This window comes from Ascochyta rabiei, chromosome 6 (genome assembly GCF_004011695.2).
Source record: "Ascochyta rabiei chromosome 6, complete sequence".
Classification (NCBI taxonomy): domain Eukaryota; kingdom Fungi; phylum Ascomycota; class Dothideomycetes; order Pleosporales; family Didymellaceae; genus Ascochyta; species Ascochyta rabiei.
In genome coordinates, this window is record NC_082410.1 from 1,334,048 (window position 1) to 1,356,652 (window position 22,605).

General features: G+C 52.0%; 9 protein-coding genes across 9 annotated transcripts; 6 read left to right on the forward strand and 3 right to left on the reverse strand.

The window, feature by feature from the left end:
* Nucleotides 1-105: 105 nt before the first annotated feature.
* On the forward strand, nucleotides 106-739 carry EKO05_0004347 (COPII-coated vesicle protein; the record flags this gene model as incomplete). The annotated part of the gene is made up of 4 exons (XM_038938898.1): nucleotides 106-206; nucleotides 306-461; nucleotides 512-578; nucleotides 647-739. The coding sequence occupies 4 exons, from the start codon at nucleotides 106-108 to the stop codon at nucleotides 737-739; spliced, it is 417 nt and encodes a 138-aa protein (XP_038800155.1).
* Nucleotides 740-1,249: 510 nt separating this feature from the next.
* Nucleotides 1,250-2,286, reverse strand: EKO05_0004348 (uncharacterized protein; the record flags this gene model as incomplete). The annotated part of the gene is made up of 3 exons (XM_038938878.1): nucleotides 1,250-1,988; nucleotides 2,039-2,056; nucleotides 2,108-2,286. 3 exons carry the CDS (start codon nucleotides 2,284-2,286, stop codon nucleotides 1,250-1,252), a joined length of 936 nt encoding a protein of 311 aa, XP_038800156.1.
* Nucleotides 2,287-2,538: 252 nt separating this feature from the next.
* Nucleotides 2,539-3,877, forward strand: EKO05_0004349 (GPI mannosyltransferase 1; the record flags this gene model as incomplete). Its single annotated transcript, XM_059636364.1, has 2 exons — nucleotides 2,539-3,537; nucleotides 3,590-3,877. 2 exons carry the CDS (start codon nucleotides 2,539-2,541, stop codon nucleotides 3,875-3,877), a joined length of 1,287 nt encoding a protein of 428 aa, XP_059492347.1.
* A 355-nt stretch (nucleotides 3,878-4,232) lies between these two features.
* On the reverse strand, nucleotides 4,233-5,566 carry EKO05_0004350 (uncharacterized protein; the record flags this gene model as incomplete). Its single annotated transcript, XM_059636365.1, has 2 exons — nucleotides 4,233-4,809; nucleotides 4,860-5,566. The coding sequence occupies 2 exons, from the start codon at nucleotides 5,564-5,566 to the stop codon at nucleotides 4,233-4,235; spliced, it is 1,284 nt and encodes a 427-aa protein (XP_059492348.1).
* Nucleotides 5,567-6,855: 1,289 nt separating this feature from the next.
* EKO05_0004351 (uncharacterized protein) lies at nucleotides 6,856-8,155 on the forward strand (the record flags this gene model as incomplete). Its single annotated transcript, XM_038938716.1, has 3 exons — nucleotides 6,856-6,877; nucleotides 6,932-7,794; nucleotides 7,841-8,155. 3 exons carry the CDS (start codon nucleotides 6,856-6,858, stop codon nucleotides 8,153-8,155), a joined length of 1,200 nt encoding a protein of 399 aa, XP_038800159.1.
* Nucleotides 8,156-10,795: 2,640 nt separating this feature from the next.
* On the forward strand, nucleotides 10,796-11,668 carry EKO05_0004352 (uncharacterized protein; the record flags this gene model as incomplete). Its single annotated transcript, XM_038939134.2, has 1 exon — nucleotides 10,796-11,668. One exon carries the CDS (start codon nucleotides 10,796-10,798, stop codon nucleotides 11,666-11,668), a length of 873 nt encoding a protein of 290 aa, XP_038800160.2.
* Nucleotides 11,669-12,409: 741 nt separating this feature from the next.
* On the forward strand, nucleotides 12,410-12,677 carry EKO05_0004353 (uncharacterized protein; the record flags this gene model as incomplete). The annotated part of the gene is made up of 2 exons (XM_059636366.1): nucleotides 12,410-12,463; nucleotides 12,525-12,677. The coding sequence occupies 2 exons, from the start codon at nucleotides 12,410-12,412 to the stop codon at nucleotides 12,675-12,677; spliced, it is 207 nt and encodes a 68-aa protein (XP_059492349.1).
* An 83-nt stretch (nucleotides 12,678-12,760) lies between these two features.
* EKO05_0004354 (uncharacterized protein) lies at nucleotides 12,761-14,115 on the forward strand (the record flags this gene model as incomplete). Its single annotated transcript, XM_038939012.2, has 3 exons — nucleotides 12,761-12,772; nucleotides 12,824-13,106; nucleotides 13,160-14,115. The coding sequence occupies 3 exons, from the start codon at nucleotides 12,761-12,763 to the stop codon at nucleotides 14,113-14,115; spliced, it is 1,251 nt and encodes a 416-aa protein (XP_038800161.2).
* Nucleotides 14,116-15,794: 1,679 nt separating this feature from the next.
* EKO05_0004355 (Separase) lies at nucleotides 15,795-22,436 on the reverse strand (the record flags this gene model as incomplete). The annotated part of the gene is made up of 3 exons (XM_038938854.1): nucleotides 15,795-17,494; nucleotides 17,547-19,162; nucleotides 19,213-22,436. The coding sequence occupies 3 exons, from the start codon at nucleotides 22,434-22,436 to the stop codon at nucleotides 15,795-15,797; spliced, it is 6,540 nt and encodes a 2,179-aa protein (XP_038800162.1).
* Nucleotides 22,437-22,605: the final 169 nt, after the last annotated feature.

A 22,605-nucleotide genomic window follows, 5' to 3' on the forward strand; every position in this document is an offset into this window, starting at 1 on the left:
TTCACCTGCCCTCGCTACGTTGCGGAACACACAAGCTGCGCCTCCAGCTCCCGTCGAACCTCATCCTATCGTCCCCTGTGCTACGCTGCACACGAAGCCCTCACAATGACTGGCGAAGCATGGTTGTACCTACTGGCGGTGTTGATAAACGCCGTCAACCTGTTCCTACAGGTCTTCTTCACCATCATGTACAGCGATCTGGAATGGTGAGTGCCAAGCGCCCACTCTCAGAACACGACGCTACACATAGCTCAAGCTGCGCCTGAGGTGCCTCCAGACGCAAGCACATGCTGATTTTGCGCCAGTGACTACATCAACCCCATCGACCTTTGCAACCGCCTGAACACCTACATTATCCCCGAGGCTGCCGTTCACGCTTTCCTGACCTTCCTGTTCCTGATCAATGGGTACTGGATCGCGCTCATCCTTAACCTGCCCCTCCTGGCATGGAACGGCAAGAAGTAGGTCCTCACACTAAACGAAGGAGGATATGTGTATTGACAGATGGCAGGATTTTCGAGAAGAACCACCTTCTTGACGCGACAGAGATTTTCAGGAAGCTGAACGTTCACAAGAAGGTAGGCTTCGAGCGATGCTGGCGCATACGCTGAGGTGTATATGTATTCGGCTGGCTAACCGCTTTCAGGAATCGTTCATCAAGCTCGGTTTCCACCTGCTGATGTTCTTCTTCTACCTCTACAGCATGATCGTTGCTCTTATCCGTGACGAGACCCACTAGACGCATCTCACGGCAGCGCTGCCACCAAGATGGATACCCTCCACTGTCAGCAGGCTCGATGCCTCCAGGCTCGTATGTAGGAGCTCGGTCTAGCTTGACAACTGTGGGCGCAATTGGAATTGGACATAGTGCACCGACTGGTGCGCAGGATGTGAGGATGTGGTGTGGAAGACCCAAACGATGGACACAAACAAGAGGGCTGAAGAGACTTGGAGGATCGGACGAAGTTATGTTCTTACGGACTATGATAGCGTTAACTTGTTAGCCTTTATGTACATGAATCACCGGAACGCCTTCGGGCGTTATTGTCATCATGCATCTGATCATTGTTGTCATTGTAAATGTCTCCAAACTTATGACAAGCGCTACATTCGTACAGTTGCAATGTCTTGATTGGGTCTGTACACCGACTTGAGAGCCTTTACGGCACTATACAGACATACGAAAGCGTAGTCTATTCGGAAAGTGGCGTGACACCGGCAGACTCTCGTCGACACCACAACCCTGCGCCTAATAACTCTCCACCTCCGCCCTCCGATCGCTGCTCATGTCTGGCATCCACCCCTTCGGCCTCTCCGACCCTCGGACCGTAAGTCCATACAGCGCTTTCTCCACCTTGTCAACACACTCACGCATGACGGGCATCTTCTTCGTCTCAAGCTCGCTAACCCACTTCGGCCCGCCCGGCGCCTCGAACATCTCGAGCTGCAGTCTGATGGTGCGCAAGTCATCCAGCACCGTCCTCGGCGTCTGTATCTCGCTTGCTGCGGGTGTTGAAGAGTCAATGTCCATCTTGTCTGCATCTCCGGCCGTCGCCGGCGATTTGGAGGACGGTGTGGCTTTTGCGCGGCCGGCGGGCAATTTTCCGTTCGTGGCCATGGAGGTCACGCTGAATCGCATTAGCTCGCCTGTCATGTCGCAGATGCCCAGGATGTAGTCCTCGGGGCTCAAGGGGACGGCGGCAGTATCGTCTTGCGCAGCTCCTTCTTTCGCCTCGCCTTTGCTCATGGAGGCGATCCTGGCTTTGGCATCGTCGTATGAGATCAGCGTTTGCGTCTCCAGGTAGTGGTGGAAAGTCAGCGCTTCGATGAATTCTTGGTTACCGCCGGTGATGTTGTGCGCGTAGCGGTGCGCGTTAAGTGACTGCAGGTCCGAGGCAATGCTGGAGTACTGCTTTTGGATTGTTTCCCAGTACTGTGCGTTTGATTTGTTGACAAAGGGTGGGACTGGTTGGCCTATGTTTCGCACTCTGATTCACGTTAGGCTTAGGTGCTTGATAGTTTCAATGATGAGGTAGACCTTTGAAGGGTGAAGATTCTGCTGGGGGTTAGCGGTATACAAGCTGAATGAAGTAAAAGTGAGTACTACATCTTCTTGCTCGAGGCGGTAATGTCTCTCGACGCCTTGATGATCCTCTCGCGTCGATCGTGATGCTCGTCCAGCTCTTTTCGGAAGCCTTCGAACATGGCAATGAATGGGCCGGTCGGCTGCTCGGGCTTGCCTGCATCCGCCATGTTCTCGTCTCTTTTGCGTTTGTTTTGGTTCATTGGCTTGGAGATTGTTGACGTTGACTAAACTTTGGCAATGACGACGGGCAAACGGTGCAGGCGCGATAGCACGTGGGAACTAGCTGGAACGGGACTAGTATATGTCGGCTGCTAGCTGGCTTCGCGATCCCTGGTGTTGGGGTTGAGCCTCGACCACCTGTAAATACATCCGCATCAGCGTGGCAGACACCCCAGTTGCCTTAGCATTGTTCTGCTGCTCTTGTGGGTGTTGGCAGCACCGAATTACTCCTTATGGCGTTCGAGGTTTTCTTCCGCAATGCGCCATTGGTGTTCACCGCCGCTACAATCCTTCGTGCTGTGTTTCTGCTCTACGGACTATGGCAAGATGCAAATTCGCCGATGAAGTACACGGATATCGATTACTTCGTCTTCACTGATGCAGCTCGATTCATCTCCCAAGGGCAATCTCCCTACGCTCGCGACACGTACCGATACACGCCTCTCCTTGCCTGGCTCATCTATCCGACAACCTGGCCCGGTACCTTCTGGTTCTCCTCCGGTAAAGTCCTCTTCGCTCTTGGCGATATCGTTGCTGGCTGGATGATGTACCGGATTTTGCGAGAGTACCGGGGGTTAGAGAAAGAAAGAGCACTTAGGTTCGCGAGCATTTGGCTGCTGAATCCAATGGTCGCAACAATTAGTACCAGGGGAAGCTCGGAAGGACTACTGGGAGTGTTTGTAACGGCACTACTCTGGGCGGTGTTGGCGAAGAAAGTGATACTTGCAGGGATGCTGCTAGGATATGCCGTGCATTTCAAGATCTATCCATTCATCTACGCTGCGTCGATTGTGTGGTGGCTCGACGATACGAAAGTCGAGAAAGAGAGGCTCTCAAAGAGCAACATCCAGATCTCGACTCTCGATCAGATTCTCGCATTCATCACCCCACAGCGTGCCACGCTCGCCATAACCAGCATCATCACATTCGCAATTTTGAACGCTGCCATGTATCAGATGTATGGTTGGCCGTTTTTGGAGCACAGCTACTTCTATCACCTCGCTCGAATCGACCATCGTCACAACTTCTCGCCGTACAATACTCTCCTCTACCTTAACTCATCGCCCGGAGGTAGCCAGTCGACTTTCGAACTCGAGCGCCTTGCCTTTCTCCCTCAACTGCTACTCAGCGCCGTTCTGATTCCATTGGCATTAGCGAAGAAAGACCTCCCGTCGACGATGCTAGCGCAGACATTTGCGTTTGTTACATTCAACAAAGTGTGCACGAGTCAAGTAAGTACCTAGTCCATTCGCACGTGCTATAAGTGTACTCACCAATTTATAGTACTTTTTGTGGTACATGATGTTCCTACCGTATTACCTCCCTGACTCGGTTCTCCTTCGATCCCGCGGTGTCGGTCTTGCTGCGCTCGCAGCATGGATTGTCGGCCAGGCCGCGTGGCTGCAGCAAGGATTTCAGCTGGAATTCAACGGTCGCTCAACGTTTGTGCCAGGGTTGTGGCTTTCTAGCATTGCTTTCTTTATGGTGAATGCTGGCATACTTGGCGTCATCGTGCATGACACAAGAGCATTCAGGGAGAAGAGAGTGCAAGGGGCAAAGAAAAAGGTGTGATTGGGTATGTTGAAATAGACTTTCATGATACATGAATCTTTGAGATGCCCGCAGAAGCTCGTCGTACAGGGCCATCAACGTGAGAATTGAATTCGCGATTTCGGAGAAAGAATGTCCCGATGCATGTAGATGTTGTCATATCCGCTCTGGCAGAAGCTCTTCAGTCCCACCGAGTGCCTCCGAGAGTTGTTGTAGCGCAGCTGCGAATGTAACTGATTTTCGAGACTCCATCCCATGTATGTAAACAGCGCCATATTCCTTCACCGTGTCGTTTCGTTTGGTATATCCTGATGCCGATGCTGATGTCCTAGACGCCTGTTCATATGTGGAAACGATGGGTTGGGCACCTCCAATCCTACCCTCCCCAGACATGCCTAGTATTCAGCATCTTCGGCGTCTTACCTTTGACGCGAGTGACCTTGTAAGTACCCTTCGAGTTCCCTGGCATGTCGTCGGTAAGCACCACTTTCTGCAGGTTTCGCATGAAAGTAAGCAGATTCGCCATTGGCAGCGCGTCTTGTAGCGTGACCGAGGTGATCGCATCGCGCTGTTCACGTGACAATCGCTGTTCAAAAAAGAGAAAATTTAACATGGTGTTGTGTGTTGAGAATGCGAGAGTGTTCAGTGTGTAAGGTAATGTTGCTGTTTCGTTGTAGAGCTGCCGGCAGATGTTGTTTAGTGGGGTATAACCGTAAGAAACGTTGATGTAAGGTAGTTGCTTCTTGAACGGGTTGACGTCGCGTTGGCTGTAGACGGCGCAGCAGTACCTAAACACCGGGACAACCCTATCGGATCCAGAGACGCTCTCGACCGTACGGAAGGTTTCGTAGCCAATGGTAATGGTTTTTCCGCCTAGGGCGTACTCGTATACTCGTGCACGCACTTTCTCTGGAAGACGGAGAAAGAGTGACCTGGATTGGTTTACGGCCCATCTGAAAAGTCAGAGAATTGTAAAGTGGAGTAAGAGTGGGGGTGAACTTACAATTGAACTTCTGTTGATTTCTGCGGCAGCCGGTCACCAAACAAATCTCTACCTGAGTGTGGAGTAGCCTCCGCTGCATAATTTTTGGGTATGTAAGGCGGCCTTTGGGGTCTACTTTTGCTGCGCTTTCTGCACAACTCTGCTGCCTCTGAAGAGCCATCGTATGTAGTAGATGTCTTGGTCGACTCTGGTCTCATACCAAGTGCACTCGAGTTGCTGCTGCTGCCCGTGCCGTTGCTGCGAAGTCTTTGCACCTCTGAGGGTGGTGTCGGGAGGTAGCTGCTGCTAGGCTGTGTGCTGTGTCCCTCCCTTTGCCTAACTTGCATCGTGCCAATAAACTCATCACGACTTCCATGAATGACGGGTTGTTTGAGTTTTCGAGGCTCCCCACGCCCTTGCAAAGCTTTGTCGAATAGACCTGATAACGACTTGCGCGACTTGGGCGTGACTTCGACATCCGCATCGTCCTGCGGTATAGACACGGGTCCACCGAAGAGTTGGGAGGTCTTCTTGAATATAGCAGAACTTTTTGCTCGGATGCTGGAGGCCGTTGATGATATTGTGGGTACTGAAACAAAACTGCTGGTCTCGCTAGGGCTATCGGTTTTCCTTCGCTTGTGACTGCCATCCTCGTCATCTGGCGTCGTATCTCTGTTGTTGCGTGGCCGTGCCTTGTCCTTCCTTGAATAAGTGAGTTTTTTTGTCATGGTTCCCAAATAATTCCAAGCTCTTTTAGTGGATGTAGATGGTGGTAACCTGGAGGGTATGAGCAGGTGGCCTGAACAAACTATTGCGGCATGCGGCGGAAGATGCAGGTTTGTAAGAAAGCAGTAAGTACAGGCGGAAACTGCAGTTACCCAATTGAACAGTGAGACGTCAGGTTGAAAAAAACCCTCGAAATACGTTTGATCGACGAGTAAGGTGAAAAAGAGCGAATCCAACTTGTTCAAGTGCGGTTGAGTCGGCCGAGACGCTGGAGATCAGCCACTGTGCCGCGCAGACTGGCTGCAGCTCTCTGCCTCAATGAACGTCGACAATGATTGCTGCCCGCAGACAATGCACGATCCGGGTCGCGAGTAAACTGCTGAAGCCTTTGGCGAGGTGATACAACACGAGGTGGTAAGCGAGATGCCAAATGGAGTGAGGTGGTCTGGGGATCGACAATCAAAGTGACGCGCTCCCACGTGCAGGGTAATCGACGAAAACCGCCTAGCGCACCGGTCATTCACTTCGAGTTCTTCGGTCTTTAATTGAGATCGGCATTTTTGCGAAAGTACAAAACCACTAAAGCAACTGTCGCCTTAATCGCGCAATGCGATTGAAAGTGGAAAGTCCGAGTTGTAGTGTTGGCAGTATATAGAGGCCTTGAGACTCGGTGACGCGGGACACTACCGAGCTAATGCGCGCCAAAGGGCTGCCCGACGGACGGCCCTCATCAAGCATCGTCACCTTCAGCATCTTCACACCCATCTCGAATGCATTCTTACGCTGACCCATACACAGCCGGAACCTATCGCAAATATGTTCAGCAATCGATAGCCGCGGTGGTCTTTCCCGCAACATGGCGGCCACATCTTGGCCTCGTTGTAACTTGGACTATGCCAATTCGATCGTATGTTTGAACCCCGAAGAGCCATATCGTATCTTTGGAACAACGTAGCGTTCACTATCTGGAATTGAATAGTTGGTTGCCTTGAGGCACATGAGAGGGGCTGATCGTGAAGTATTTGGCAGCCAACAAGCAAGCTGTAGCATGGCGGCGCAAAATTGTGCTATCTGATATTTCGTCGTACTTCCCGTACTCACATACACCTCTCCTACTGCTGATATATGTGGTGTGGCGCATGTACTAGCGACAGTCACCCAGCAACGCGTGGAGGGAAGTCGCCTTCACCTCGCCCGGCCACACATCAATAACTCCCGTTCGCTTTCTTCCACCCCCACAACACAGCACGACAGTCACGACACACATCTACAGAATTAGAAATCTTTCACCATGCCCTACATGAAAAGTGCAGGTATGTAGTAACACTTCAGCGCATGCTATGTGAGTACAAGCTAATCATGGCAAGCTGCGAAAGCAACAGAGCTTTCTTGGGACGCTTTCCCAGAGCCGACACCAGACTCTGACCGCTGGCAGCCTGATCCAGACTCGATTCCCGTGGCTGGATATCGTCCTGATCCTCGCTTTAATAAAGATCCACTTACCGAAAAACAGAAACTGGCTCTCATGCGCGGCAGGCGATTTGGCGTTGCCAACAGTTGTTCTGCGACAAGCAGCGGCGTCAGTTCTCCCACCACCTCTATCTCAACTTCAATTGGAGTAGGAAAGTGGGTTGTACCTGCGCCACGGGCAACAGGCTTGCCTCGCGCCTGTATTCCTACCATCAATGACAACTTGCACTCCTCGATTACTACGCAGCACGAGGCACCTCACTCGGTCAAGGCAGTACATCCAGCTCCCAAAGGCATCACGGAAGCACCTCTAGCTCCAGCGCCGTTTCAGTGCCCTCTCGCACCTGCAAAAAGTGCTTCGTCTCAAAGATCCCAACTTCCAACGAAGACTGCAACACCTGAATGGGCTCGTCCGTTAGCGCATCTCCTCAGCGAGTCACCTCCCAAGCCTGTATCTTCATGTCAACCTCTCCTGGTTCAAGTTCGATCTGCTACAACGCCGTCGACTTCGACACCCCCTCACCTCCGGAAACAAGCCAAGTCTTCCTGCTGGACAGCCGCCCAGACCAGCCCCTCAAAGCACCAGCCAGGTAGCCTCAACAAGACAAATTTAGAGTCAGCCCATCCGGAACCCACGAAGGCCACTCCGGTCAATAAACCTGCAAATTCCAAAAATTTGAAGCAGCTCGCTCATCACTACAACCTCACACAAACGCAGCGCCCAACTAGCGCTGATGGGGTAGCCCTCAGACTGGGAGATGTAAGTTCGTAGACTGTACAGCTTCACAAGTACTGATTCAGTTTAGGAACTCCAGGTGCAAAAGAAGCTGTTGGAGAGTTTTATTCCCAAGATTTCTGACTTATCGATCCAGCAGCATCGTCGCTACCTCAACAGAAAGCTCATCAGCTTGATGGAAGATGAGATGGACATGCGAAGACGTACAACAAGGAAGGAGCTCCAAAACATGAGCGAGAAGGAACTCGAAAGTCACCTTGCTAGAACAACCTCCATGCACAGACTTGCGTGCGATGATGAGCAGAAGAACAATAGGACCTGCGAGGCGGACACGAAAACTGTCCCAGTAGACCTCCAGCAGCACGATCAATACCAATTCAATTAAAGCAAAGACAAAACTGGACATCTCCTCGAGTCGGGTATGTAATACTCAACCCTCTACAGAGCAAGGCGAAAGCTAACAAGGCAGCTCATCCCTCTTCAAACCCAATTTTCTAGGTCTTCCCCTCTCTAAATATGTGCTCAAAGGTGCATACAGAATCCATGCACTTCTTGTTTCTTCCGGAGTATGTTTTTCGACAGAGTCTATCGCATTTACACAGGCGGACGCCTAAGAACCTCCACTTTGGTATCCATGAGACCACGATCGTACGCAGCGGATAGAGACACAATTCGATGGAGTATCCTTGGACATGTGGCAGCCTTTGGAAACCCTCAACACATTCGCTTTCCATGCAGAGCAATCCCGCACATCCAATATACTGAATGTATCTCAATATACACTTCCCGAATGAAAACAATGTTACTCTATAGTCTTTCACCAGAAACAACGGCCATTCTATGGCTCATTGCCCTGGCGTTTGTATACCACGTTACTCATTGCTTGCCCTGCTGCTCAGCGCACTCCGTTCGAACAGCAGCACATCGACGTGTCTGCCAATCATGAGCACGCAAAATCAGCAATATTTAGGTGCACGAAACAGTGACCACGCACAACAAGACATATTTTCAGACACAACAGAAAACCCTCAATATTTGCACGGAAACTATAGAGAGAAAAGATCAGACAACAGAATCGCTAGTGCGACCGTACGGCTGTGATGACCACACGGACCAAGAAAGAGGCCTCAGGCTTGGCGAGAGCTTTGCACGATTTGAAAGATGGAAAGCCTGCAATCACCCTCACCACATAAAAGTACGAAGTACCTGAACGATCTGCACTGAAACCACAGTTCCCGCTAAGGAAGCCTGAGTACGCCCCAAGCACCCAAAAGACCCAGAAGATCGATTCTCAGTGAAGAGGATTGGCTAGTCGACGAAACTGGGCGGAGCGAGTGAAAAACAAGGGATTAATTGCTTGGAAGCTTGGACAAAGCGATGTGGAGATGCTCGAATATAGCTTTTATCAAACCATGACTGGAAATGCGATGTATGCGTCATATATGTGTAGTTCAGTCGATGCTGTAATCCTGTAATGAGCAGGTCACTTGACGCCAGCAAAATCGGCATGATGTTTTGGACATGCATGGGATCTGGGTATTCAATGTTTCTAGCCAAAGAGGGAAATGTGATATCCGGATGTGCGGGGTTTTGCATATGCATCCTCTGGTTCCTGTGCGGGCCGTTGCGACTGGCCGTTGGTGGCTCACTCAATCGTCATCGTTACCGATTAAAGCTACCCATGAGGTTCCAGTGGTATCGAATGGCCATGCTCTAGGAAGTTTTTTTGTGAGAAACTTTGGGATGCTCAAGAGTGCGCAACAACACAAGAGCTTCAAGTTGTGTTAGCTCGAGCATGTGATTCACAAAGGCTCGGTGGGTGTTGGCTCAAGGCTGGAATTTGCGAGACGTACAATTCGCTCGAGTTGCATTAGCTGAGTGAGCCATGGAGGTGATTTGATTGGCATGTAAGAGTTTGGTTGAAGTTTCTGCAGAACCAATTACCATTTCATGTCTGGTGCGTCAATAAAGATCAATTTTACAAGCACATTTAAAATATCCGCTCCCCCCCACCCCCTCCACTCAAATATATCTGGGCTGACTGGCACATGAAAGAGATTGTGGCCTCCAAGTCTAAATTACAGTAAGTTCTCGGATTTACTTACAACCCTGAAGCCATCCACGTAAGGATCTTGTGCTAACTTACGAAGAACACATTCAAACATGGAGAATACAGAGACAAAAAACCCTCAAGTCGGCCACCCCAGGTCCGAGCGTGGCAGCAACTCGTCTGCCAACGCTTTGAGGCGAAAAGAAGGTGCAGCCACCAACGATGGCACCGTCAGGTTGAGCGAGGCCACCAACCTCGCAGATACTGCCTACCATTTCTCCACTTTCAGGAAATGGCAAATTCTGACGGTCGTTGCGTTGTGCCAGACCAGCATGAGTAAGTCATTTCTTATCTCGATTTAGCTTCGGATTGCGAACCACAATCGTCCAAGTGCTAACGATGATGAACCAGACTACAACGCGGCCGTCTACTCCAATGCCATAGGTCCGCTCAACGAGCATTACAACCTTGGCACAAACCACTTCACCAACGCCAGAGCGGGACTGGCTTGGTTTCTAATTCTTTACGGTATTGGGTGCGAGTTGTGGGCACCATACTCGGAAGATTATGGGCGGTGGCCTATTATGCAGCTTTCGCTTGGTACTGTCAATCTCTGGCAGATCCTAGCGGGTGCCAGTACATCATGGAGCATGGTCCTCGCCGCTCGCCTTCTTGGTGGTCTCTGCTCTGCTGGTGGTTCCGTCACGCTTGGCATGGTGGCGGATATGTTCGATCCTGACGAACAGCAATTTGCTGTGCTTTGGGCCTCTTTGTGGTCTTGCCTTGGCTCTGGTAAGAATTGTCTCCAGACCCTCGAATGTGCTTGCTGACTAGAACGTAGTCATCGGTGGCATTTGCGGTGGCTCAATTGAACAATACCTCGACTGGCGATGGAACTTCTGGATCCAGCTCATTCTTGGTGTTACCGTCCAGGCTGTCCACTTCTTCTTCGTCCCGGAAACCCGCTCCACAGTCATGCTCAACAAGAGGGCAAAGAAAATGCGCAAAGCAGATCCCACCTGCACCGTTCGTGGTCCTACCGAGGACGAGAAGTTCAAGTGGAGTGAGGCCGCTGCGCTCATGGGTCGCCCTTACAAGATGTTGGTAACCGAGCCGATTGTCCTGTTCTTGTCGCTCCTCTCTGGTTTCAGCGACGCCCTGATCTTCAGCTTCCTCGAATCCTACGGATATGTCTTCGGTCCAGGAGGCTGGAACTTCACACCAAGCCAGCTTGGGTTTGCCTTATTTGCTCTCTTCATCGGCTACTGGCTTGCATGGGTTATATACCTTCCTGTCATCCGTCGGGACACTCAGAAGCGCAAGGCTGGCAAAGAATTAAGTCCAGAGAGCCGCTTGTGGTTCCTGCAATATGTTGCCCTCGGCCTCGCTGTTGGCCTCCTTGGTTCTGCCCTCACCGTCCGAGGACCTCCACTGCCCTGGATCGCCCCGCTCATCTTCGCAGTCCTCATTGGTTGTGCCAATATGGCCATCTACTATGCCACCATTGACTACATGGTCGCTGCATACGGGGGCAAGTACTCGGCTTCGGCTACCGGAGGCAACGGATTCTCGCGAGACGTTCTTGCTGGTATTTGCTCCTTCTATACTGGGCCCATGTACCACAAACTCGGCAACGAGAATGCGACATGGCTTCTCTTCGGACTCTCGGTTCTCGTCATCATCCCGGTCTACTGGATTTACCGCGAAGGACCTAAAATTCGTGCTAAGAGCAAGTACGCAAGGGAGATCGAACAGGATCGCCTGAAGAACAAGGAGATCGAATTGGCACAGCAGCATGGACGTGCCAGCTTAGTCCATGCTGATATCAACGGAACAGCCCCAGTGTAGGTATCGTCATCTTTAACGATAGTACCAGAGATTGTATTTAGAGGAGCGTTCATATGACGATGTGTTGCCGGTAGCCTAGAGTGTATGTTGTACGTGTGGGGATAACGATATCCATAATGACTGGCGTTTAAAAAGGGGCATTGTCAGTGCCAGTTGCTAGACTAGGATCATTTCTAATGCTTGGTGTTAACATCTGCAGTAATCAGTCATCAATTGAACATGAGATTTCTACTATAGCGCTCCTTGGGGTGTCGCAGAAGAGTCCGTGACCCAGCTTGGGGTATGTTGCCGCGCATCTCCGGCCTTGGTGCGTGAAACCTTGAAATTTGTGTCCCTGCCGACGATTTTCATTTGCTTACTCCGTATCACTACTGGTTTGACGTTGCTGAGATATGGCAGTCGTTGAAGTTATGTTAACAAAGAAGTATGTTGTTTAGGAAACGGAGCGCCTCGAACCTGATCAACAGCTTGGTGGTCTGTGGGTAGTTCGTGTAGGAACTTTCGTCATTCTTGACCCTCCTTCCAGCCATCTCAATTCAAGAATGACTCGACCTTCTTTCCAACACAACGGCTATGACACGTTCGCGATCGACGCGGTTTGCGCCAGGACACGTCTCGACTGTCTGCAAGAATGTTTCGAGCGTCTGGATCGTGACACACTCATGCAGCCGCCCAAATTAGGCGCTTGCTTTTACGACACGGCTCAAATAAGCAATGTAGCGACCTCGGTGTGGGCTGCATATGCACGAAACGCTGTCCAAAGCTCTGTGGATCGCCGCAAAGAGCAATGACGTAGTATGTCAGTTGTCACGTTCCTGACGCGGCCCACTACGGCAGCTAACCGCTGCGGAAATAGGTTCCCCTGCAGACACCAATGGCACACCGCCATCTGTACAAGCACATCATCAAGCATGAGGCTACCGTACGAGAGACCGCCGCTCCCAAGTGTGTGGAGCATGGGCTCGTGGGACATCGTGAGGTGCGCTGGCTGCCCAGCGCGCTGAAGTAGCTTTTCTGTCTTAAGCAAAGTAGGCCTGCTTGACTGACTTGAATGAGCCGATACTGCTGTCGAAGAACTAATCGAGGGTCAGGATGGGCGCACCAGTGAGTGTGGACCTAGTAGCGGTCACCATGAAGAGTTACTAACGTGTGTAGACTCACAACAACGAATCAACAGACGTTCTGCAGGGCCTGGTGTACACGCTGTTAGATGTCTTCGATGCTACCAGAGACCTCTACACGACCTTGACAACGAAGGACAAAAGAGAATACGAGATCCAGCTGCGGTCAAAGGGGTACCCGACCTCTAGGAAGCTCGAGTTTGTCGACGATAGTGCAGCCAATGGCAACCGAGCCATCTTGACGGACAAACTAGCTCTTTTGCGAAGATTTGAGGATGGTCTTCGCGATTGTGGGCCTGAATTCGCTGTAGGAGATGGTAAGCCTTGTTGACATCACACCTTCTGCAGATCGTAACCTAACGTTTGTTAGCATTGTCGCACGTTTCTATCCAGTCCCAAGTGATCAACCTCCAGGGTGTACTACTCACGACATTCTTGTACGGGCCAACATCTTCCGAGTCTATACCGCAGCAGTTGTCCAAAGTAGATGCAGCCTCCCGTTTAGCAGCGACCTCATCAGTCGAGATCCTGAGCGCACTAGAATATCGCTTGCAGGCCGAGCTTCGAACAACTGATTATCCAACATCTCGCAGAGGGTCGCTTCGCGCATTTTCTATGCCCGGATCATTCCATCCAGACGATGATAACTCGACAGCCCTTGTGTCATACAAGAATCCAGTGAAAGTTCGAGCGGGAAGTCCAGCGAACACAACAATTCTCAGCAAGAACAGAGCAGACATGACCAGCGATGACACGAGATCTCTGGTCTCATACGGCACACGAACAGACACTGACTCACTATACTGTACGTATGCTAGCGACCTCGAGCGACATCGTTCTCAACAGCTATGCTCAAGCATAACACACGAACCAACACCCTCATGCCCACACTGTAGACGGACTCTCCATCTCTCTCCTGGCAAGGCATGGGAGATCTTGAAGAATGACACTGGGTATGAGCGGTGCTTTCAAGTCTCGAACCGCTTTGTCGTCAAATGCCATCGTAGCGGTCCGGACGCAGGCTACGCGTGCATTCTATGTTCGCGAGCAGAGGGCGACGTGACGATCTGCGGTGATGTGAAGGCACTTGTGAAACATATCTGTGAGGATCACAAGACTGCGCAGCTGAAGGCAGAGGAAGACATCACCGAGGTGGTTGAGCTAGCCGTGGGAGAGCGCAGGAGGGACAGCGGGCTAGCTCACTCATCGTCACGGAGTAGCAGAAGAAGTACTAGCGCCGGCTCACGTCGTCGTGGCAGCAGACCACACGTCTATGATCGCGAAGTGGAAGCGATAGAGATCAGGTTGCCAAGGCGAGGTGCATGAAGCTACCCGCAGTTGTTCAATCCTTCGATTGGTGTTGGTCTGAGAAGCTTGGATGTTGTCTTGCAATGCCCTCAACAAACGGAATACTCTAAATGTTCAAAACAATTGTACAAGGTTGTACGCCTCTATTCAATTGCATAGCTTGTCTCCTTCAAGACTTACATCCCTACGTACCTGAACCCCAACACCCAAGCCCTCATCCGTCCGTACCAAGCCCCCGTCCTGCACAACAACTGCAATCGGTCCGTGCCATGCTGCACTCATCACTCCATGACTCACGCCAATTTTCTAAACGGTGAACCAAAGCGGACAATGCCCCCTCCCAGCAATCGACACTGCACCTCCAACATGCCTCTTCCGGCAATTCTCCAGTACCGATCAACTGGATTCTAACGGTTAGAATGATGCAAGCTGCAAGTGAAGCGTGCTCATGGGGAATTGCGCGGCTCACCATTGCCTGGATTGGGACTAGGTGTGTCAGGGAAAATGCTGCGTCGATGCACGATGGCGGCGCGAACAGATTGCCCAAACAGGGAATCCACTTGCTGTAAACAACCTTACGTGGTATCTCGCTGGACTGATTGGTAGACTACAGATTATGGAGCCAAGGGAGGGCAGTGCCTGGATAGAGAAAGATGGACACTGATAACAATGATGATGGAATCTTGCACATGAGTGATTGACGATAAATTGTTGAAGCTGGATGTAGCTCTTGCTTTCGATGACTTTGGTATGGGGTTTAGAACGTTCTGAGTTTACTCCATAGGCATGCTATTTGGTAGTCTCCCTTCGAACCACCTCTGGACAGTCGTTCGCACTGTGTCCAGGCAAAATTTCCGCATATCAGATCCATAACGGCGCTGTGCGCGGGGGAAAGCCATCGACTCTCCTCCCCCAAAGCACAACGTGACGAAACCTCCCGCCACATTTCAAAGCAGTATCGAAGCAAGACAAAGCTCAAATGCCCGTCGTACGATCATGGCTGAAAGCCCTGGCTGACAAACGGCCTACTCACAATACAAGAGCAGCACCGCCCTTGGGCTAGGTACTACTCCACACGATGCTAGCCGCCTTCCCTACGCTTTCCCGCGCGAGCACCGCCATCGACGTGGCAAATTGCCACCGCTGCACAAATGCCTAGCGTCCACTGATATTCGCCCTCATCGGACCGTTCTTGGCCGAACCATGTATCCCCCCGCCACCGCATGTACACATCGACTCGGCCAGGGTCCTGACAGCCGGGATCATCCGCCCACCTTGGACGACTCGAATGCTAGAACGTGCTCTCAGTGCTCATGTAGTGTATGCTCATCCAGAGCTGTGGAAAGAGGGCACTGGCTGCATCGACCTCGAGCACGGTTTGATGTGCAGATACACTGACTGCTGTTCTGAGACTAGGTTGTGTTGGGATACGCCTCGAGCAGCTACGTGGGCTTACTTAAGAACGGGGAGGTTGTGGGTAAGTTAGGCAGGAGGGAGGGTGAAAGGGCTGGCAAGATATCATTACAACGTTGGTAAAGAGTAGAATGCTAAGATCTCAGGGACTAAAATCCAGGCTCTCAGGAAGGCGGATTCTATGTTTTGGTATTCATTTTCAACTCACCTGTTTCGTTCGGTAGGGTATCCAAACTCCTTGCTCATAATATCAAGTACGTTGCGCAACTCCTCCCTCTCCCCCCTTACTCCAGATAACAAGGAATTCCATAGACAACCGCGGCAGCCCCGTTCAAGTACTTGAGGTAGCACGCTTGCCTCGCATCCCTAACCGCCTCGTCTAGACCCACGCCTCTCCTATACTCCCCCTTTCTCTCGCACTCGATCTGCCTCGCCTTGGCCTTGCCTTTTCCACTTTTCTTCGGCGTCTTGGCCAACTTTGCCTCAGCTTCCTCTTGGACTTCCGGCCACAGCCCCCACAGCTCACCGGTACGCACAGCAAAGCGGTCACAGTCTTTATCTGTTACATCCCACAGCATGCCGACAACAGCAGGCGCACCGGCCGTGAGGTAGCTTTGCAGCATGCCGCTAGGCTCGTAGATGCCATTCTCTGTCAGATGCACCGAGGAGCAGCCAAAGAGGAAAGCGGTGGCGCAGCCGGGCTTCATAGCGGTACCGTGGTCCTGCTTGCCTGGGTAGAGTCTGCGAACGGATTTCTGGCGTACGAATTGCGCGCCGCTGCCGTGACCAAAATAGAGAAGTAGGTCCTGTGTGCCGAGGGCTGTGGAGAACTCTATCTCGGTGGGCGCCCGAGAGTGGATGTGTGTCCACTCTCCCTGTAGCGAGTTGAGCACGGGTTGGAGGGTTTTGGATGTGTTGGCCAGATCGCCACCGGGGTTCAGGATGCTTGTTCCGCCGGTCGAGGCTGCGATGTAGTGACCTGGCGCAGCTTCCTCTGCGGTAGAAGGACGAAGTGTAAAGAGACGTTCACGCAGTGCGGCGAGAGAAGGCAAGCGCGAGACAGACAGCTTTTCTAGACAGGGCAGTGATTCCCATGGAAAGCCGTGGAGGTCATTGTCAAGCATGAGTATTGTGTGGGGTGTGGATGAGGGTGTGCTGCGAGTGGCGTTGTGATATGCTTTCAACGCGTCTTGAGTTTCGATGACCATTGCGTCGAAGTCAATTTCGTCATAGGCGTTGGGCTCGCCATTGAATTGGAGGATGTCAACCACGAAGTAGATGAGATCCATGAGTTCCTCGTCTAGATCCAGCTCCTCGTTGGCAAGGTCACCGAGCCCAACAAAGAGCTCCAAAACTCGTGTATCCAGGACAGCTTGCTTGGGTTGGATCTTCTTGCTGCGAGATGGTAGGTGCCGGTTCAATACGTCCTCGAAGGCCTTCCGGAACTTGGCGAGAAGTGTAGGTTGCCGCACATGCTGCGAAAAGATTCCCTTAAAGCCGCCGAGCCAGATGTTTTCCATATTGACAAGGAGTTCGTGGAGACGTGTGTCGAGAGCTTCACGTTCATCCCACCATTGTTGTCGTGCTTCCCTTGACGTCATGTCTTTTGCGTTACGCGTGCTGAAGTCGCTGAGCTCGATGATCTCGTCGAAGTCTCGCTTGCCGTCCTCAAACGTAAACTCATCCTCGTCTAGGTCGCGAGAGGCATGTCGCGCTAGAGGTAGACGAAGCAAAAAGGGAGCGACTCCAGCCTCGAAGCGGGTCACGTACAGCTCATCATGAGCTTCATTCAACCCAAGTGAGATGGCAGTCCAGGCCTCTGGGATGATGTCAATGTATTCTTGTTGGAAGTCCGAAGCCGATGCAAGACTGAAGCTCGAAGCTTGCAGAAGTGGCCATTGCAAGCACTCTTCACGCGACATCTGTTCCTTCTCAGACTCGACAAACTCCTGCGCAAGTCTCATGGCATTACACTTTGGTATTTCTATGCGTCGTCAGTTGCGTTTGTTTCGTCGGCTGACTAAACCAGAACTTACCACTTGTATACGCTGCGTAGAGGGGGTGAAGCGAGCCGCGCGCTTCTGTCACGGCTGACAGCAAGACCGTGATGTGGCCAAGTGCATTAGACACTTGCTGAAATAAATGATTCGACCCGTGCGTAGCGGATAGAGCATGCACTTCGAGCAGATGTTCTCGAGCTTGGCGCAGTGTATCTGCGAAGTCAATCTTTGCGACAACTTTCTTCGCGCGACCACTTTTTGCTTTGGTCGTGGTTGTAAGCCCGACTTTTTTCATAGGAACTCCTTCGGACATTCTTCTATCTTTGGTGCCGATGGCAGGAAAGGCAATCGTAGACTCGGGAAGTGTATTGAATGCGAAGTCCGCAGCAATTTGCTGAGCGCTCTGTGCAAGCATCAACTTGAATTTAGCCCAGGTGTGCTGAACATCCCGGTCTGCGCCAACTGGAAGCTCTTGCACTCGCTCAATGAGAGCAGTTGCCGCTTTCAGGTCGTCCTGGAGCAGATTTGCAAGGACACCCCTGTGCAGGACTTCAGCTTGGAGAGCGCGCAAGGTCGTGCATTGATCTGTGGCGCTCACGATATCACAGCTTGGCGCAGCGATCATACTCTTGGGTCGGCCTTTGGTTGCCGACTTTGGAGCGCTTACAGCACTTGCAGCACTTACGGTACCAGCTCGTGAACGAGTACCTGAAGCGGACCTTGCGCCCGCACGTGAGGTTGATCTTGAGACAGGCTTCACTGCGGATTTCTGAGCTCTGGTCATTGCTACTGCCTTGGTGACTTTGGTGTTGGAGGCGTCAAGGCTCATACCAGCTATCTGCGACGCGAGTGAGTCGAGATCAGGGTGTATGGCGCCCAAAGATTTGATATAGGCTGGTTTGGTGAGTTCATCCAGGAGTTGCTCTAAGACACCATATGAAGCGATCTCTTCATCAAAGTTTCCAGTACAGTGATGTACTCTGGCAACAGCTGAATGGTACGCAGCGACAGACAAGGACTTGCGGTCTGAAGGCTGATTAAGAGCTTGCAGTAATGGTCCAGCTTTGTCAGGCCTGCTACTTTGTGCCCAGCAAGCCGCCCGCCAGCTTGCATTGTCGGTCACAAGAGAAGGTGAGCGCGTAGCTTGAGCAACTTTTTCTGCCTGCTCTGCAACATAGATTGCCTCATGCAGGAGACCTTGGTTCGCGAAAACTTGAGAATGCTGCATCAGTCCGCGGTACAGTGAAGGAACCATGAACCAGAACTCTGCGCCTCCCAAAGCATCGTGAGTATTCGAGGATATTATTGGAGTCCCTTTGTCGTCTCGCATAGAGGCAAGCGGATCAACGCTCGACTTGTCCGAGCTGTCCGCCATGTGTACTCCACTTTCCACAAGTGCTGCTTTCTGTGAGTTCACCTTGGACTCCAGCACAGCCCACATACGGCGGTTAAGCGTAACGCACTGTTTAGCATATCTGGCTGCTTCTTTATGAGAGCCCTTAGAAGCTGCGAGAAGGGAGTATACATAGCAGGCGTCCGCCAAGATGCTGTTGTATCGCAGACGCTGAGAACCCGTGGCAGAAGTCTTCGACATATCCATGAACAAGTCGTCGGTGCGGGCAATGGACTCGGCAGTAGACAATGTTGATGCACTAACACAGTCAGTGAGGGCATCAGACTGTGAGCGACTGAGCAATCATACCATTTATCAGTGTTTCCGATGTAGAATAGATATTCCGCATACGCCATGTGCCACTTCAGCTTAGATTCGGTTGAGACTGTTTGGCGATTGACGAGAATCTCGGCCTTCGCCAGAGAGAGTCCAGCCTTGCCACTGTACCCAAGGCGTGAAAATTGCAGAGCGAGCGCTGAAAGACCAGAGACAAGGTCTGAAGCGTCTGGCTTGTTTTGCAGCTCAAACACTTTGACCAGGAGATGCAAAACAGGCAGGGCGAGATACTCTTCGCCTTTCGCATTGAGAAAGTCGACGCAGGCCCGAATGTCGTGAACCCAACTATCGACATCGCTCATGCGGTCGAGCAGGGCAGTCCAGCTAGAAGCGGATTTCGCAAGGAATTCCCAGGTTCCAAAACACTGCCTAAGAGTTTCTACTGGCGGAAAAACCTGTTGCATCGCAATCTTGAGACTGCAGAGAGCGCTTAAATGCTCCTTGAACCTGGACAGACCTTCGTCTTGCGAGAGATCTATAGTAGCAATGCTTTCCGGCAAAGTGTCCGATGGTAACATATTGTGCGCTACTATATGTGGGTGATCTTGAGAAAGTTGGAGGAGCAAGGCGATCACCCTCAAGCGCCGTACGGGATAGTGTTCGGGGGCGTAGATTGCAAGAAGCTGTTCCGTTAGTGTCTCAATGGAGTGATTGAGATTCGAATCCCATTGCCGATTCTTGGAGAGCGTCTTGGAGAAGAGTATCAGCTGCCACTCCAGGACTGCTCCTCGCACGTCCGGCTGCAGATATGTGTCGTCGTGGTACGCGAGTTCACTGGCACGCTTAACGCCATGAACAAGGTACGAACGATGTAAGGCTTTCAGTAACCTGCCGAGTGTACTGAATGTTCCTTCGCCTTCGAAAGATGCCTCGAGTGAGTGAGTTGCAAGATTGTCTGCAAGTGCCTGATCGTTGGAGTAGATGTGGTATCCAATACACTGACCAAAAGCCTTGCGTGATTCGCTAGCCTTCTGGAGATTATCCAATGCCTCGCCTAGTCGTTCAAGCTTCATAGCCAGATGACCTGCTTCTTGTTGGGTTTCGGAGCCTTCTGAAACAAGGTCGATTGAGCGTCGCATAGCTACCAAGAGGAGCTCTGGGTCAATGGCAGCCGCCTTCCGTAGTTGCAGATATGTGTTCCAATAGGCATTGGAAAGTTTTACAAGACATGAAGAGACTACATCCCCAGCTTGCGCATCGACCAGGACTCCGCTTTCCGACTCTTCACCAAGCCTCCGTAGGATGTAACAGCAATCCTGAAGAATAATGTCCAGTTCAGACCAGAGATCTGGACTGTTTGTCGACCGCTTACAACAAGTGATGACAGACTCAACAATACTTTTGGTACATTTCCAGGCCATGCTGATTCGCTCCTCATGTCGTTGTTGGGGATTTGAGTCCGGATCAGCTGTACTTCTGCGCCCGATGAACCTCGCCGAGAAATGTACACTTGCGGCAATCATCAAAATGTCACGGGCCTGAATCGAGAGGTCTTCAGAGCTAAGTGAGCGGGCAGAAAAACCTGCAGCGAGCGATCTCGTTGCGGCTCGTCTTAAGGCATTAGCCTCCATGAACAACGAGTCAAGGTCTGTGGAAGTCCCGCCCAGACTCCCTTGCAAGGCTTTCAATGCAGTGCTGATGGATTCTTCGAGACCGGGCTTATCTTCTCCTTTGTTTGCAGCCTCCAGTGAGACGGTTGCGATCCGGACGAGTCTGCACGCCTGCTTTGCCGCAGAGCTTGTAGACAAGGCACTCGCTTCAGGAGCGCTCAGCCAGCGCAAAGCCTCGTCAGATAGTCCTGCAGCTTGAGCGAGGTTACAGAGAGTCTTGGCGATTAGTGCTGAAGATGCAGAAGCACCAGGGGCCAGAAGTTGCTTGCCTAACAGCTCTGAGCTCAAGGACTTGGACAGGTCGTATTTTTCCGTGAGCGATAACTTCGATCTCCTAGCAAAGGCAACCAGGCACCTGACAAACGGTTCCAAAAGCTCGTGTTCTTCGTTGGTCTTATGGTTCGCCAAAGCCCACCATTTTTTCCGAATTGTGAAAGCAAGGTGTTGTATGCGAAAGACAGTCTCGGGCGGTGGCTGTAGCGGCGCTCCATCGTCGAGGGCCGAGATGCTTGGACATAGGGCAAGCATTGTCTGCGCAAGAGATTCGAGTTGTCGAGCGGCTTTGGGTGTGCTGGTGGAGGTGCTCGCAAGCCGTTCGAGCAGATTTGCTGGAGAGGATTCGTTGGCTAGCTGCAGGTGCTGCCATGTCGCTTCAATCAAAAGAGGTCTTCTCAGCCTCGCGATGATGCGCAATGTGTATATTTGCAGATTTGCCACAAGTGGTAACGCGGGGCTTGCCGAATCGATGGCTCCAAAGTGCAGGAGTGTTGCAAGACTCTCCTTTTCTGCTGCCGAGTCATGCTGTACTCCGGGTCTCCTGACAGCCCCAGCAGTCTCTTTGGCCTCTGCATGACCCAGGTAGCTGTCTAGTCTCCTCTTCAGCAGTCTGATCTCCTTCACCGCCAAACTGTCGAGTCCAAGTGCCACCAGTTTGCCAACGAGCGCCAGCACACCATTCTCCAGCTGCAGGTCTCTACTGTCTTTACCAACAACCTTCTTGGCCTCCGGCGTCCCCAAATATGCAAAGGCGGCGCGGGCACATTCGGCTGTCGCAACCAAACCGGGGTCAGGCCCTGAGTTGGAGGAGGCCGAGGACGAGGGTCGTGTCGAGATGGGACTTCTTCTCGTTGCATTGGTTGTCTGTGGGACGGAGCGCTCAGTCAGGGCCTTCTGAGCGGCAGTAGGCGGTCGGGCAGCTTTGCGCGTGCTGTCGCTGGCAGTCGTGGCGGTGGGCTTTGAAGATCGCGGGGTCGGTGTGGATGCCTGGCTCTTCAGCGCGTCGGCGAGCGTCTTGAGTGACTGGTTGGCGACCTCTGTAGCCAGTATGTACTTGTCTCTCGGCGCAAGGACCGTGGGCTCCGGCTTGGGCGCATCTTTGCTTGCTGCAGCCTTCACTGCGTCTGCCTTCCTCCGCAGCGCACCGGGCACCTTGACCCCCGCATTTTCTTTTTGCACCGGCTCGTCGTTCTTGCGGCTCAATAGATCCCGCAGCGCAGCGACTGTTGTGTCTGTACATGACGTCGTTGCTCGTAGGCCGGTCTTGATGCTTTCGATGCGTGTGCGCGCGGATTCCGTTTTGGCGGCCATTGGTCGTGGAGCTCAGGGGCTCTATTAGCGTAAGCAGCGCAGCCCGCGCGCTCTGTGGTCTATTATGCAAAAAGACAAAAAGATAGGAGCGCAAGAAGGCTGCAAGTCGCACAGTCTGGCTGGACTCACGCCGGACGCGGGCCCTGGGAGACGCGCCAAACAAATCGAT